The 13,519-nt window shown below is 51.2% G+C and overlaps 2 protein-coding genes and 1 long non-coding RNA gene across 31 annotated transcripts in view; 2 read left to right on the top strand and 1 right to left on the bottom strand.

The window, feature by feature from the left end:
* Mcoln1 (mucolipin TRP cation channel 1) overlaps window positions 1–1,425 on the top strand; it is a 14,301-nt gene extending 12,876 nt beyond the window's left edge. For 6 of the 7 annotated variants that reach the window (XM_039089143.2, XM_006248754.5, XM_006248755.5 and 3 more), the window contains 2 exons: window positions 960–1,090; window positions 1,189–1,406. In XM_039089143.2, coding sequence (XP_038945071.1) covers window positions 960–1,090; window positions 1,189–1,225 — 168 coding nt within the window. In that variant the 3' untranslated portion in view covers window positions 1,226–1,406. Of the gene's footprint in view, window positions 1–959; window positions 1,091–1,188 lie in introns of all 7 variants that reach the window. The other variant, NM_001105903.1, reaches the window with a different exon arrangement.
* On the bottom strand, window positions 1,248–2,910 carry LOC120095868 (uncharacterized). Its single transcript, XR_005491754.2, has 2 exons — window positions 2,209–2,910; window positions 1,248–1,822 (listed from the first exon to the last, which is right to left on the bottom strand). It is a non-coding gene; the product is annotated as an uncharacterized LOC120095868 (long non-coding RNA).
* The window catches only part of Pnpla6 (patatin-like phospholipase domain containing 6), a 29,349-nt gene continuing 17,387 nt past the window's right edge, over window positions 1,558–13,519 (top strand). For 7 of the 23 annotated variants that reach the window (XM_063271425.1, XM_008769005.4, XM_063271426.1 and 4 more), the window contains exons 1-13: window positions 3,108–3,318; window positions 3,470–3,552; window positions 3,697–3,794; window positions 8,414–8,554; window positions 8,647–8,806; window positions 9,247–9,327; window positions 9,464–9,592; window positions 9,790–9,870; window positions 9,965–10,130; window positions 10,342–10,425; window positions 10,839–10,948; window positions 11,073–11,240; window positions 11,327–11,404. In XM_063271425.1, coding sequence (XP_063127495.1) covers window positions 3,108–3,318; window positions 3,470–3,552; window positions 3,697–3,794; window positions 8,414–8,554; window positions 8,647–8,806; window positions 9,247–9,327; window positions 9,464–9,592; window positions 9,790–9,870; window positions 9,965–10,130; window positions 10,342–10,425; window positions 10,839–10,948; window positions 11,073–11,240; window positions 11,327–11,404 — 1,590 coding nt within the window. Of the gene's footprint in view, window positions 1,731–1,750; window positions 1,866–2,662; window positions 2,723–2,832; window positions 2,902–3,107; window positions 3,319–3,469; window positions 3,553–3,696; window positions 3,795–8,413; window positions 8,555–8,646; window positions 8,807–9,246; window positions 9,328–9,463; window positions 9,593–9,789; window positions 9,871–9,964; window positions 10,131–10,341; window positions 10,426–10,838; window positions 10,949–11,072; window positions 11,241–11,326; window positions 11,405–13,519 lie in introns of those variants that run through there. The other 16 variants (XM_063271431.1, XM_008769009.4, XM_063271436.1 and 13 more) reach the window with 9 other exon arrangements.

Here is a 13,519-nt window from a genome sequence, read left to right on the forward strand (position 1 = left end):
CCTCACTAGCACTAAATAGACGATGACTGTTCACTCTCCCTGATACCCAGCTCCACACTCCTTACAACACATTTGCTGGGTTAATTCTGCCTCCCTGCCACCCGCCCCGCACTGTGCTCTTGTCCTCTCGGCCACCACAGCCGCAGGGAAGCTGTTTTGTCTTAGTTCCCTCTAAGACATGGGAGCTTGACACCACACACACGTACATGCATGTGCACTTGTGCATGCACGTGAACACACACACACACACACACACACACACACACACACACACACACACAGAGCTAATATCCATAACTGTCCAAAAGTCAGTGTGGCTAGGTGGCTGCTTCGAACATCACCTTCATCTCCTGAGAATTCTAGATTGGAGAGACGGGAGCCCAAGGAAGAACTTGTAGAAGGGAACATCCAAAGACTGGTAGGCAGAAAGGGCTTGGAGAAATAGTGGCAGTGCCAGGAAGTTATGGGGGGAGGGGGAGGATTTTACTGGGACTCTCCTCATTCTAAGTCACTGGTAGCAGATGTGTGCACTCTTCCCCATGTGGATGGATCTGTAGCCGAACTGCAGGTACCTTACTGTCACCCAGGCCCCAAGCAGCCACACTCAGTCTTGCCGGAACACCTAAATATCACACACATTCAGTACCTTTGGATGTAGTTCAGCCCTTATGCCCATTAACCGGTGTCACATTGCTCCAGCCGAGAAGTTGGATTGCTAAATCCAGTCTAGGCCTCTGGCCTGCAGCAGAGGGCACTAAACTAAGCCCGAGCGAGACCTGTGGCCACCCACATCCAGGCATAGGGAAGATTTCTACAGTGAAGCAAGCCACAAAGCAAAGGTCCAGAAGTGAGACCCAGAGTGGTCACATTGGAGAAACAGCAGGACATCCAGTCGACTGGACCAAACGCTTTCGAGGTCCGGGCATTCATGCTGGGTCCCGGGAACCATCTCTTTCCAGCACCCAGGAGGCACTGGCACAGAGAAGAGTGAGCTCCAGGCCTACATTGAGCAGTGCCAGGATAGCCCCACGTCTGGCAAGTTCCGTCGTGGAAGTGGCTCCACTTGTAGCCTTCTGTGCTGCTGTGGAAGGTTGGAACCCCAGGTCTGGGTTGCGTATTAACAGGGGCAGGGGAAGAAGTGCGTGCCAGAGAGACCCGATGCCCCTTCTTTCCATTTCTCTCTTCCAGGAACTCTCCGGAGGACCATTCACTGCTGGTGAACTGATCCAAGATGATTGCCACTAGACTTTATCCCCATGTACTGCTGGGACCCCAGCTTATTTATTTTTAGAATTCGCTTTAAAAGATCTGCTTCTGACAGGCCTTGTGAGGGCTTGGGCAGATCGAATCGGACACTGGGGAAGGGAGGGCATGGAGGGTGGCTGTTAAATAAAAGGGAACATAAATGCGGTGGTCTAATTTGTAACTGGTGAGGCAGCCCTTTCATAAATTGTCAGCTCCTTTAAGAGGCCGCCACACTAGGCATGGCTGGCGCAGTGCGACCTTCCAACCATGGCGGGAGGCGGGGATGGGGCGTGCCCTGCAGCAGAATAATTTAAAGGTGCCGCGTCCGAGGCGGCGGACAGAAAACTAGGGGTGTTGGCCGACGCTGGGTGGACCTGGTTGCAGCTCCTGAGTGGTCCGAGTTTCCATTGATGGAGCAAAGGTGTTCCTTCGAGGACCATTAGCAAGCTTCGGCTTTGCCCCTGATCGATTTGTCCTGATTCCGGGTAGGTCCCGACTTTTTGATGCTCCAATACTACCCCACCCCCATCCCTAAGTTCCTGGTCCCGGTGTTTCCGCATCGCTAGCCAGATTCGACCTGGAGTACGGAAAGGGAGTAGTCGATCTTAACAATCTTCCAGGTAACATCTTAGGGCCTTGCAACCCCTCTAAATTTCCACGAATAGTCTAAAGGCACCAAAAAGGTCTCCAGCGTCCCAGAAGAGTCCCGGTAGCATTCCTACCTCCCTCGGTCTCTTCCTGGAAGCTCCTAGACTCCTTAGTAGTAGGTGTATCTCCAGATCTCAGTAACTTTCCAGTGCATCGTTCCTTCCTTCAACCCTCCCCCTAATTCCGGCGTCCCTGGTTACACCTCCTGCACCATCCCACTAATCGCAGGATGCTCCTCACCGCGAGACCCGGTAACTTTCCCTTTACGTGAGAGTGAAATCTCCAAGCTTAAGCCTATAACACTTGGGAGCTCACCTTACACCGATTGCCCTAGAGCCCCCTTTTCAATAGATCCCACAGAAGTGCTCCTCTACGCCCCAGCTTCCTTGATGGGGCAGGCTTGGGTCAGGAGCCCGAAGTCCAATGGTCGCCTCAGCCTCCTGGCTTACAGGTCCTGGTTTCTCCTGGAGTGGGACAGAGAGTCTTTACGGGGTGTAGGAGGGGGTCTCGCCTGAGGGTATCAAGAGTAGTCAGACTTATGGAAGGCCGGGCTAAGGAAGGAGCCACTGCCAGAAGAGAACATGGCTTAAGGGCACCTGCAGCGAGCTGCTAACTGTGGGTGGCAGGACCGCTACCCTTTGGCCACTGGGTGCAGGCGCTGGGGAGTCTGGTCGGCCTTATGTGTAAGTGAAGTAGATCAAGGAACTGGGGCCGGTCTCACCCCTTGATCTAGGCTGGGTGGTCAATTTGCCCCTATCCTTCTGTCTAGCAGTACCCCCTCTAGACGCTCTCACCCCAACCCCGGCGGATGGAGTCACTCCTGCCAAAGGTATCTAGGGGGCGTGGCTTTTGAGACGAGATAGGGGAAGAGCTTGTGGTCAGGGCTGGGTAGGTTTGATTGACATCTTCTTCTGGTCCCTTCTGCTCCTCGATTTCCAGGACTGCAGGCTACCAGACCTGCTCCCTAGTCCGAAACAATCAATGGAGGCCCCACTGCAAACCGGAATGGTAAGGGTTGGGGAATTTTTGCACCGGACTACAACTCCCGGCGGGCTTGCGGCACACCACGCGATTCTCTCTTCGAGAACCGTGTGTGAGGACGAAACTACGTTTCCCGGCATGCATCACGGGATACCTAGTCTCTGGGAAGGTTTAGTCGCTCCCCCCGCCCCCGTAGGAGGTGGGAAGGAAACAGGCATTGACCCATTCTGCAGATGGGGACACCGAGTCACGAGCTGAATACGACCTCCTCCGGGTCAGAGGTGATTCGAAAGGCCCTGGAGGAGGGCTTGGGGCGACGGATATGCGTTGCCCAGCCTGTGCCGTTCGTTCCGCAGGTGCTGGGCGTGATGATCGGGGCCGGAGTGGCGGTGCTGGTCACCGCCGTACTCATCCTCTTGGTGGTGCGAAGGCTACGGGTGCAAAGTGAGGATTCGAAGGGCCGTTCTCGGGGAATACTATAGGGATGGAGGGGGAGCTGCTGTACCCGGAGACACCAAGCGGCTGGGGTGGGGAATTTGTTGAAGCCTGCGCGGAGATCAAAGCGCCGTCTCCCTCCCCCTCCCCCAATCCCTAGAAACTCCAGCCCCGGAGGGTCCCCGGTATCGGTTCCGGAAGCGGGACAAAGTGCTTTTCTATGGCCGGAAGATTATGCGGAAGGTGAGTTCCAAGACCTGGCTGAGCACAGAGGACCTGCCCTTTCCCTATTTACACTTATTAGTGGACAGCTCTGCCTTTATTAAGGTCTCCTTGGATCTGCCCTTCCTCTCTCTCCAATTGACTCAATATTCTAAATTCTCCCAGGTGTCACAATCCACTTCTTCCCTGGTGGACACATCAGTCTCCACCACTTCCCGACCCCGCATGAAGAAGAAACTGAAGATGCTTAACATTGCCAAGAAGTAAGGCTGACACTGAGTGTATTGGGTGCCAGACGGGTCAACCCACACCGTGGTTTTTGTATTTCAGAGTTCTTGAATCATGTGGGCTGTCTGGGGAAATAGTCCCACAGCAGAGGGACATCTCAAAGCCCTCTCTTGGTAGGGGCTATCATCAGAGTTCTGCCATCCCAGACATGAAACTTCTGGTGTGGGCATGCTTGTCACTTAAGGCTTGTTTCATAATGTTTCCCTGTCCCTGGAGACTATCTACAGCGGAAGATTTAGAAATCTACACCTGCTGTCTTGCCATAGTGGAGTTTATTCAAGGTGGCTTGTTGCAGTTATCTCAGATCTGGCTGGCTGGAGGGGCTGTTCCACAATTCTTTTCTCCAGGGGCATCATTCTGTTCAGACAGGAAAGCATCTCTCTGGAGTTGTCAAGTAGTGTGTGTGTGTGTGTGTGTGTGTGTGTGGTGTTGGTGGTGTTGTGGGGCTATCTCAAGTACAGTGTGTGTTGTTATTGGTAGTGGTGGTGGGGGCTACCTCAAGTAGTGTGTGTGTGTGTGTTGTTGTTGTTGTTATTATTATTGTTGTTGTTGTTTGCTTGGGTTTGTTTTGTTTTTTGAGACAAGGTTTTATTTAACCCAGGCTGGCCTCGAACTTTCCGTATGGCCAAGACTGACATTGACTCCTTTGTATTGGGATTATAGGCATGTGTCCCTATGCCTGGTTTATATGTTCCTGAGGGTTAAATTCAAGGCTTTTTTCCATGCCAGGCCAGCACGCTGCTAACTGAGCCACATCCCCATTCATTCATTCACTCATTCACTCATTCATTCATTCACTCATTTTTTTGCAGCAAGCACTCTGTCATTGAACTGTATCAGAAGCCCTTGCTTCGGTTAAATTTTTTATTATTTAAATCGTATTGATTGTGGATGTGTTTGTATGTGGTATGTACGTCTTATAGCATGCACCACGTGGGTGTCAGGGATCGGATGAGTTCAAGGTTGTAAGGCTTGGCAGAAAGCCCCTTTACCCACAAGCCATCTTGCTGGCCCTACTCTTTTGTTTTTCCAGTGTATTTTATTTACTTGGTGGTACACCATAGTGTCAAACTCAGAGACTGGCCATGGTAGACAAACATATTTATCAGTGAGCTCCACTTAAGCTCTATACCTTTTTTATGCAGGTTGGCCTTGAACTTTCTCTATAGCCCAGGCAGGCTTTGAACTTGCCATTCTTCTTTCTCAGCTTGCTGGGTAACTGGAATGGCAGGCCTGTGCCTATCATACTTCCCTGTTTAAGAACTCCTCTGTGGACCAGGAAGATGGCGTGGCGGGTAAAGACACCTGCTGTCAAGCTGGAGACCTGAGTTCCATTCCTAGGACCCAGATGAGAAAACTTTTACCCTTGCAACAAGTTGTCCTCCGATCTTCACAACACACACACACACACACACACACACACACACACACACACACACACACACGAATGTACACGCAGACACACTAGATAAACAAATATAAATAATCCCTTTGCATTAGAAACTTAGGAAGGGAGGTTGGGGATTTAGCTCAGTGGTAGAGTGCTTGCCTAGCAAGCACAAGGCCCTGGGTTCAGTCCCCAGCTCTGAAAAAAAGAAAGAAAAAAAAAAGAAAGAAAAAAAAAAGAAAAAGAAACTTAGGAGTGTTGTGTCAGGTGTTTATCGGTGTCTTAAGAAGGCTCTCCAGGGATCTCTGTGAGTTAAGAAATGGTGCTGTGATCTTCTTGCATCACAAGGTCTGCCTGAAGGTCTTTTTCAAGAGTGTATTTAGCACCGGAGACCATCCTTGAACTCTATCACAAGCCATGGTATTGCAGACCTTTTTGTGATTTTGGTGGAAAGACTGTTGGTAAAGTATTTGCTTTGCAAATATCACTGTCTGGATCTACTTTTCAGGACCCACATTAAAAACAGTCTGAGTACGGTAACTCACTTGTCATCTCAGCCCTGGGGAGCTGGACACAGGCAGATCCCTGGGTCTCACTGACTGACCAGCACAGCCTACTTGGTGAGGTCCACACACTGAGAGACCCTGCCTCAATCCCATAAAGGAGACAGCATCTGAGGAACTCCAACTGAGGTTGTCTTCTGGCCTACACACACATTCACATCACATACATATACATGCCACACACAGGCTAGACACACCACATACGTACGCACCACACAAACACAAACATACACACACCACACATCACGCATACATGTATAGACCACACTCACAGAGAGGCACATACATATATACATATACAGACACACTCACACACAGACAAACTCACACAGAGACAAACTCACACACATATATACACAGACACACTCACACACAGACACACCTACATACACAGACACACTCACACAGACACACCTACATACACAGACACACTCACACACAGACACACACATACATACACAGACACACTCATACACTCATACACAGACACACACATACACAGACACACACATACATACACAGACACACACACAGGCATACATACCTCACACATATATGTACCACACATGCTACACATACCAACACAAACACACACATATCACGCACACACAGAGAGACACACATATATACACCACCCCCCACACACACATAGACACACTCACACAAATACCACTCACACACATATAGACCACACACACAGAGGCACACATATATACCACACACACACAACGATACACACACACACAGATACACACACACATACCACACAAATACAAACATGCACACATATATACACACCACATACAAATAGAAACATGCACGCATATATACACACCACACACAAACACAAACATGCACACACACGTACACACCACACATAAACACAAACATACACACACACACATATAGAGCACACACAGAGAAGAGACACATATACACATTCCCCACCCCACCCCACCCCTGCCACACACACACACAGTGTATCTCTAGCTTTTCTGAACCGTGAATTGGCTGTGGTAATCACACGCTGTTAAGAAGCTACCGTGACGTCTCTCCGAGTTCAGGATGATTATCTCAGAATGGTGAGCCAAGCAGAGGCTTGGTTGAGATCTCCTCCATAGCAGGAATATCAGGGTTCAAGGTCGTTGCTGGCTACTTAGCCAAGTTTGAAGCCAGTTTGGGTTACAAGAAACACTGCCTAAAAAAACAAAATAAATACCTAAAAATACTGACAAAACAAAAAGAAAGAGTTCTGTTCAGGTTTCCCCAGGTCACTGAATTTAATTCATATGAGAGGGTCTATCTCAGAACTCTTGCACTAGTGTAAGGGCCTGCCCCACAGCCACTTTGACTCACAGGAAGGCGTTTTCCCCAAGTTCTCAGCAGAGCAGCTGTACCTCAATTTCCCACATTAGAAGAGGGTAGCTCAGGTATCTGTCAGGATCAGAAAAGTTACAGAGGGGTTCACTGAGACCTGAGAGGAAGGTATCTCATGCACCCCCCCTCCCTCTCTCTGCTTTAATTTTTTCTTTTCTTCCCTTCTGTTTCCCTTTCCTGCCTTCCTTTTTTAATTAATTAAATGAGTGTATAGGCACGTGCCCACGTGTGTGGGTGCACAGAGGAGAGCGTCGCTCAGTCGTTCACAGCCTTCTAGCTTTGAGACAGGTTCTCTCTGAACTTGCAATTGGTGGTCTTTGGCTAGATTGGCTAAAATGACTTTCAGGTCTCCTGTGACAATTACAAGTGCCCTCAGCCTAAATCTCAGGGTTCAGACATTGAAACTACAGAGTCCGGGGGACGGGGTTCATGAGGCTCTATCCCTCCTGAGGAGGTGGGAGCGGTCAGTGTTTGCTTGGGGCCAGAGACCTCAGTGGTGTAGCTCATGCAAGTACACCTCACTAAATGCAGGGGGACACAAAAACAGTCACCCCAGGAAAGTAGGAAGAGAACATCCCGGAAAAGAAGGGGCCCGACAGAAAGAGGAACAGGTTAGGATCGCTGAGGGCATGATCAAAGCACGTCAGATATGGGTGTGAAATTGTGAATGGATAAAATAAAACTCCCAAGAAGCTAGACGGTCCATTCGAGAGCCCCGTGAGTGGGAGATGGAAGTCCCTGAAGTTTACATCATAAATTTATTCTGCAAAGGGGCATGTGGTAAGCACTGTAGGCTTTGTAAGGCACACACAGCCCTGTGCTGGTTATTCAACTCGACCTTTGAAGTGAGAAGGTGGCCATAGTGATGCATGAATGAAGAGTGAGTGAGTGAGTGAATGAATGAACCTGGCCGTGCGCTAAGACGTTTAAAGACAAAAGTAAGAAGGGGGGCTGGTGTGGACAGTGGGCTGGAGTTTGCTTTGTATAAACCAGAGGGAAAGGGTAAATGGGTGCCTTAGTGTTGTCACCCAGCAGTTCTCAGCCTGTGGGTTGTGACCCCTTTGGGGAGTCGAACACCGCTTTTACAGGGGTCACTTAAGACCCCTGCATATCAGAAATTTGCATTGTGGTTTACAACAGTAGCAAAATTACAGTTGTAAAGAAGCAATGGAAATAAGTTTGTGGCTGGGAGTCACCATGACATGGTGACGCAAAGGGTCGCAGCACTGGAAGGTTCAGAACCACTGTCCTACCCTCCTCCCATCAGGATCTTGCGGATCCAAAAGGAGACCCCGACCCTACAACGGAAGGAGCCCCCACCTTCAGTGCTGGAGGCTGACCTCACAGAGGGTGACCTGGCCAATTCCCACCTACCCTCTGAGGTGCTCTACATGCTTAAGAATGTTCGGTAAGTGTCCGGGTCTGGGTGTTCTGAGGGCTCCTTCCGAGCCTGGGACTACTTTGACCTCCTCCATCCCTTTCCCACCGCCCATCTTGTAGGGTGCTGGGTCACTTTGAGAAGCCACTCTTCCTGGAGCTCTGCCGGCACATGGTTTTCCAGCGTCTTGGGCAGGGGGACTACGTTTTTCGGCCTGGTCAGCCAGATGCCAGCATCTACGTGGTTCAGGATGGGCTGCTGGAGCTCTGTCTACCGGGCCCTGTGAGTGGACCTTGCAGGGCCACTGTGGGAGGCTAGGCATGGGGCATTTTTCCTGGAGCTAGATGCCACTTTTGAGTGTGTGTGCAGTCAGAAGTCAGGTCAATGATGGCTTAGTGTGTTGCCCAATGGTTAGAGCCTTTGCCCCGTGAGGGACAGTGGGTGGGGCTCAGTGGTAGAGCCCCTGCGTAGAATCCCTCAGCAAAGTGCTCAGTGATGAGTACTTGCCTGATATGTGTAGGGCTCTGGGTCCTAATTCTAATGCTATAGAAATGTCAGAGGACTGAGTGACCATTTGGGATGGTCAAAGATGGGCAACAGATGGACAAAGAGTGATGTGCAGGAGGTTTGTGAATTCGGTTATTACTGGGGTGAGTTGGAGGTGAGGCCCAGTGGCAGCCATTAGGAGGAGGCTGGCATTGGTCTGTGGCCCCTTGTCTCAGGATGGGAAGGAGTGCGTGGTGAAGGAAGTGGTCCCTGGAGACAGCGTCAACAGCCTTCTGAGCATCCTTGATGTCATCACGGTGAGTGACAGCTTTAAGCTGGGTAAAGGGTGGGACCCCTGATGCTGCTCTTGTTGCTTGAACCAGGAAGGGTGCAAGGAGCAGGGAACGGTCTCACAGATCCTGATCTCGCCTCTTCTTCCCGCACGTCTCCCAGGGTCACCAGCATCCCCAGCGGACTGTTTCGGCTCGGGCTGCACGGGACTCCACAGTGCTGAGACTCCCCGTGGAAGCCTTCTCAGCCGTCTTCACCAAGTACCCTGAGAGTCTGGTGCGAGTAGTGCAGGTCAGCGGCCTTCACCTCCGCCATGGTAGCATAGCACCCAGCCCTTCCACTGTCCCGCTTATCCTGGGCATCAGCGCAGTGGCGGTTAGGCAGTACTTATGGCTTATCACTCCTGGGCAGCCCGAGCTCTGTGGAGGCTGCTGACTGCTCACCCTCCTGACCACACCTCTCTCCTGGTCCTGCCCTCGCTCCCGCAGATCATCATGGTGAGGCTGCAGAGGGTCACCTTCCTGGCCCTTCACAATTACCTGGGTCTGACCAATGAACTCTTCAGCCACGTGAGTTGGACACAAGCACGAGAGGATGTGAGGGCTCAGTGAGGGACGCTTAGATATGCGACGAATGACTCTCTGCCCTCTGCTCCCACCACAGGAGATCCAGCCCCTACGCTTGTTCCCCAGCCCTGGCCTCCCGACCCGAACCAGCCCTGTCCGTGGCTCTAAACGGGTAGTCAGTACCTCAGGTACCGAGGACACCCCGAAGGAGACCTCTGGCCGGCCCCTTGACCCCACTGGAGCGCCACTGCCTGGACCTGCAGGTCCGTGAGGTGGCTCCTACCTGCTCTAACATTTATTTAGCAGTGAGGGTCAGCTAGAACTCGGTCAGCGAGTTCGGTGCTCCAAACCCTTACTCACTGAGGCTAATTTTGCAGACCCAAATTGATCCTGCCCAGACGCCTTCACTCTGCCTAGCTCTAGCTTGAGGCCTAGGGATCCGAGGGCAGGGTCTGAGCGTTTGTCTCTCCCCAGGGGATCCTGTGAAGCCCACATCCTTAGAAGCGCCCTCAGCCCCCCTACTGAGCCGCTGCATCTCCATGCCAGTGGACATCTCAGGTTTGGAGCCCTGGTGGGCGGGAAGTAGAGGGTTGGTAGTGTGGGAAGGAATCTCAAGGGTCTAGATTTGAATCTAGGACATGCTGGTTTCAGGCCTGATTTTGTATCCTTACCTACAAACTGAGTGTATAGACCCTACCTCCTTGGTTCTTATTTTTTGGTGGATGTGCTCTGAGATCATTCTCCTCCCAACTGTGTTAAGAAAGATGGAGAGGCAAAGTGTGGTCATCCACTTGTCATGTCTGTCACGGGTGCAGCATTAACATGGAGTTAATATTGGTTATAGCTAGTGGTGGTTACTAACTTTTTTTTTTACTTATTTACTTTGGAGCTGGGGGTAGAAACCAGGACCTTACGGATTCTACCCAAATACTCCATCAGCTCCATCTTTCTTGCCCCTCCTCCATGCATAGGCTTGCAAGGTGGCCCTCGTTCTGACTTTGACATGGCCTATGAACGTGGCCGGATATCTGTTTCCCTTCAAGAAGAGGCCTCTGGAGGCCCTCAGACAGCATCCCCTAGGGTGAGGCCTTCTCTTTTCTTCCATCCCACCACAGCCTCCCTTCAGAGCCCTGGCCAGTTGGCAAGTCACTTGAAAAGGTCAGTTGGGAGGGCACACAGGAAGTCACAAGTCCTGCCTTACTCAGACCCCCACTCAGGAGCTCCGGGAGCAGCCAGCAGGCGCCTGTGAATATAGCTTCTGTGAGGATGAGTCAGCCACAGGTGGATGTCCCTTTGGGCCCTACCAGGGCCGCCAGACAAGCAGCATCTTTGAGGCTGCGAAGAGAGAACTAGCCAAGCTGATGCGGATTGAGGTGAGCGGACTGTGGTGGGAGGCAGGGCATGAGGGAGACCTGAGGGAGGCCTGGCTGGGCTCATCTCAACTCCCCTACCTCCCCAGGACCCCTCTCTACTGAATAGCAGAGTCTTGCTACATCATGCCAAAGCCGGCACCATCATAGCTCGCCAGGGGGACCAGGTAAGGCTGACCCTTGAGCTGTGGTACCCAGATCTCATCCTCTGACCTCTGACCCCTGACCTTTATGTAGTGATTGCTGCTTTCCTTCGTCATCCCCGTAGTTCTTAGACTCTTACCCTGGGAGGTTATGTTGTGTATCCTGGGCTTGCCTGGAACTCACTGTATAGACCAAGCTAGCCTTGGACTCACAGAGATCCACCTGTCTCCGCCCCTGACTGCTAGGGTTAAAGGTGTGCACCACCATGTGTGGCCTGTCCACACATGACCGTCACCTTCTACCTTCACCTCAAGTGCCGTTGGGCTACTAAGCCTTCAGTCCTCGTCCCTGAGGTTTTCTCTTGGCATTCTCAACCTCTAACTCTCTCCTGTGGCGCCCACGACCCTGTGGTGTGCCTCCATGTTCTGTCCTCCTTCCAGCCAGGGGCTGCCTGCTTGGATAGGTGCTCGTTACATAGGTAGGAGCAGGGCTAGGAATAGGGCTCAGCGGGAAGAGTGATCTCCTAGCACGCATGAAGCTTTGGGTCTCACCCGCAGCACAGCATAAGCTAAGCGTTGGGGTATGCGCTTGTCATGCTAGCACTCGGGAGGCAGAGGCAGGAGGATCACCATTCAGAGTCACCCTCAGCTACGGAATGAGTTCACACTCAGTCTGAGCTACGTGAGACCTGCTCTCCAAAAGCCAAGAAAAAAATCTATTTATATATCTTTATATAAAAATACAGATCAGGTGTGTGTGTGTGTGTGTGTGTGTGTGTGTGTGTGTGTGTGTGTGTAAAGTCGATCTAGAGACCATAAGTTCTCACTGTGTTAAGAAAAATACAGAGGAAGGATTATGTCTGCCTTGGTTGTGGTACTTGGCATGGAGTTAGGTTGGTCTTTCATGTTTAAAATTAGGATTACTACTTCTAGTAATTTTGGCACTGGGGATGGAACCCAGCACTACACACATGCTAGGCCAGTGCTCTGCCACTGAACAACACTCCCAACTCCATCAGTGTTGTTTCTGTTGTCTGCATCCATTCACATACTTGTAGGATGGTTGCTGTGTAGTCCTGGGGTGCCATTTTGGAGCCTCCTGACAGCATCAAGGGCTTGGCAGTATGTCTCCCCATCCCTCCATTCTTTTTATGAGGAATCTGAGACCCACTAAGGGAAGAAACTGTGAGGCTCAGATCTCACATTCGGATGTGGAGGAGGGAAATCAGGGTGAATAGGTGAGACTTGAAATCTTTTTTCCTACTGTGTTTTTTCCCCACTTGTGTCGATGAATGCATGCATGTACACACAGATACATCCGTTTAGAGGCTCATAGTAGACATCAGGAATTATGCCCCACCAGCATCTTCATTCCAATGCAGAGCTCACCAATACGCTTCGTCTGTGGCTAGCTTGTGCTGTTGTCCAGTGTCCTCTTGATGTTGGAATGCTATGCCCACCTGACATTTATGTAGGATCTGAACTATGATGCTCACACTCGAGTGGCAAATTCTTTAACAGCTGAGCCAGTTCCCAATCCCTAAGGTGAAACCCGCATCTTGTCTCCAATCCCCATTGTGACTCAGAGCAAAGACTAGACAGTTCTCAGGTTCCTCAGTCTATGAGGATGAAGATCAGAAGAACCGGTCAGTTCCTTGTATTAGTGCAAAGGTGACAGCCTGGGAAAAGCTTCACAGGGTCTTGAGGTGTCCTTAGTGGCCGTCGATGCCAGCAGTGAGATAGAGATACTGAGAACCTGGCCTGCAGTTGGGGGTAGTCGAATGGGGTGTGCACACTGTTGTCTGGTTGGAGGTTCTGTCACTCTGGCGGTGGCGGTGTTCTGCCCTCCCCTCTGCTGCTCTAGGTAGGCACAGGCTCCTTTAAGGAGAGGAAGTTGGATGAGTCTGATGCCAATCCCGTGTGGTCCCAGGTAGGTGAGCTGAAGAAGTGAGGTCACACAGCTATGGGGAGGAAAGGGTTTATTTGGTTTACACTTCCCTATTTGCTGTTTACCGTTGAAGGAAGTCAGGACAGGAACTCAAACAGGGCAGAATCTTGAAGGCAGGAGCTGACGCAGAGGCCACGGAGGGGTGCTGCTTACTGGCTTGCTTTACTGGCAGCCCAGGGATGGCCGCCTCG

This window comes from Rattus norvegicus, chromosome 12 (assembly GCF_036323735.1).
Source record: "Rattus norvegicus strain BN/NHsdMcwi chromosome 12, GRCr8, whole genome shotgun sequence".
Taxonomy (NCBI): Eukaryota; Metazoa; Chordata; class Mammalia; order Rodentia; family Muridae; genus Rattus; species Rattus norvegicus.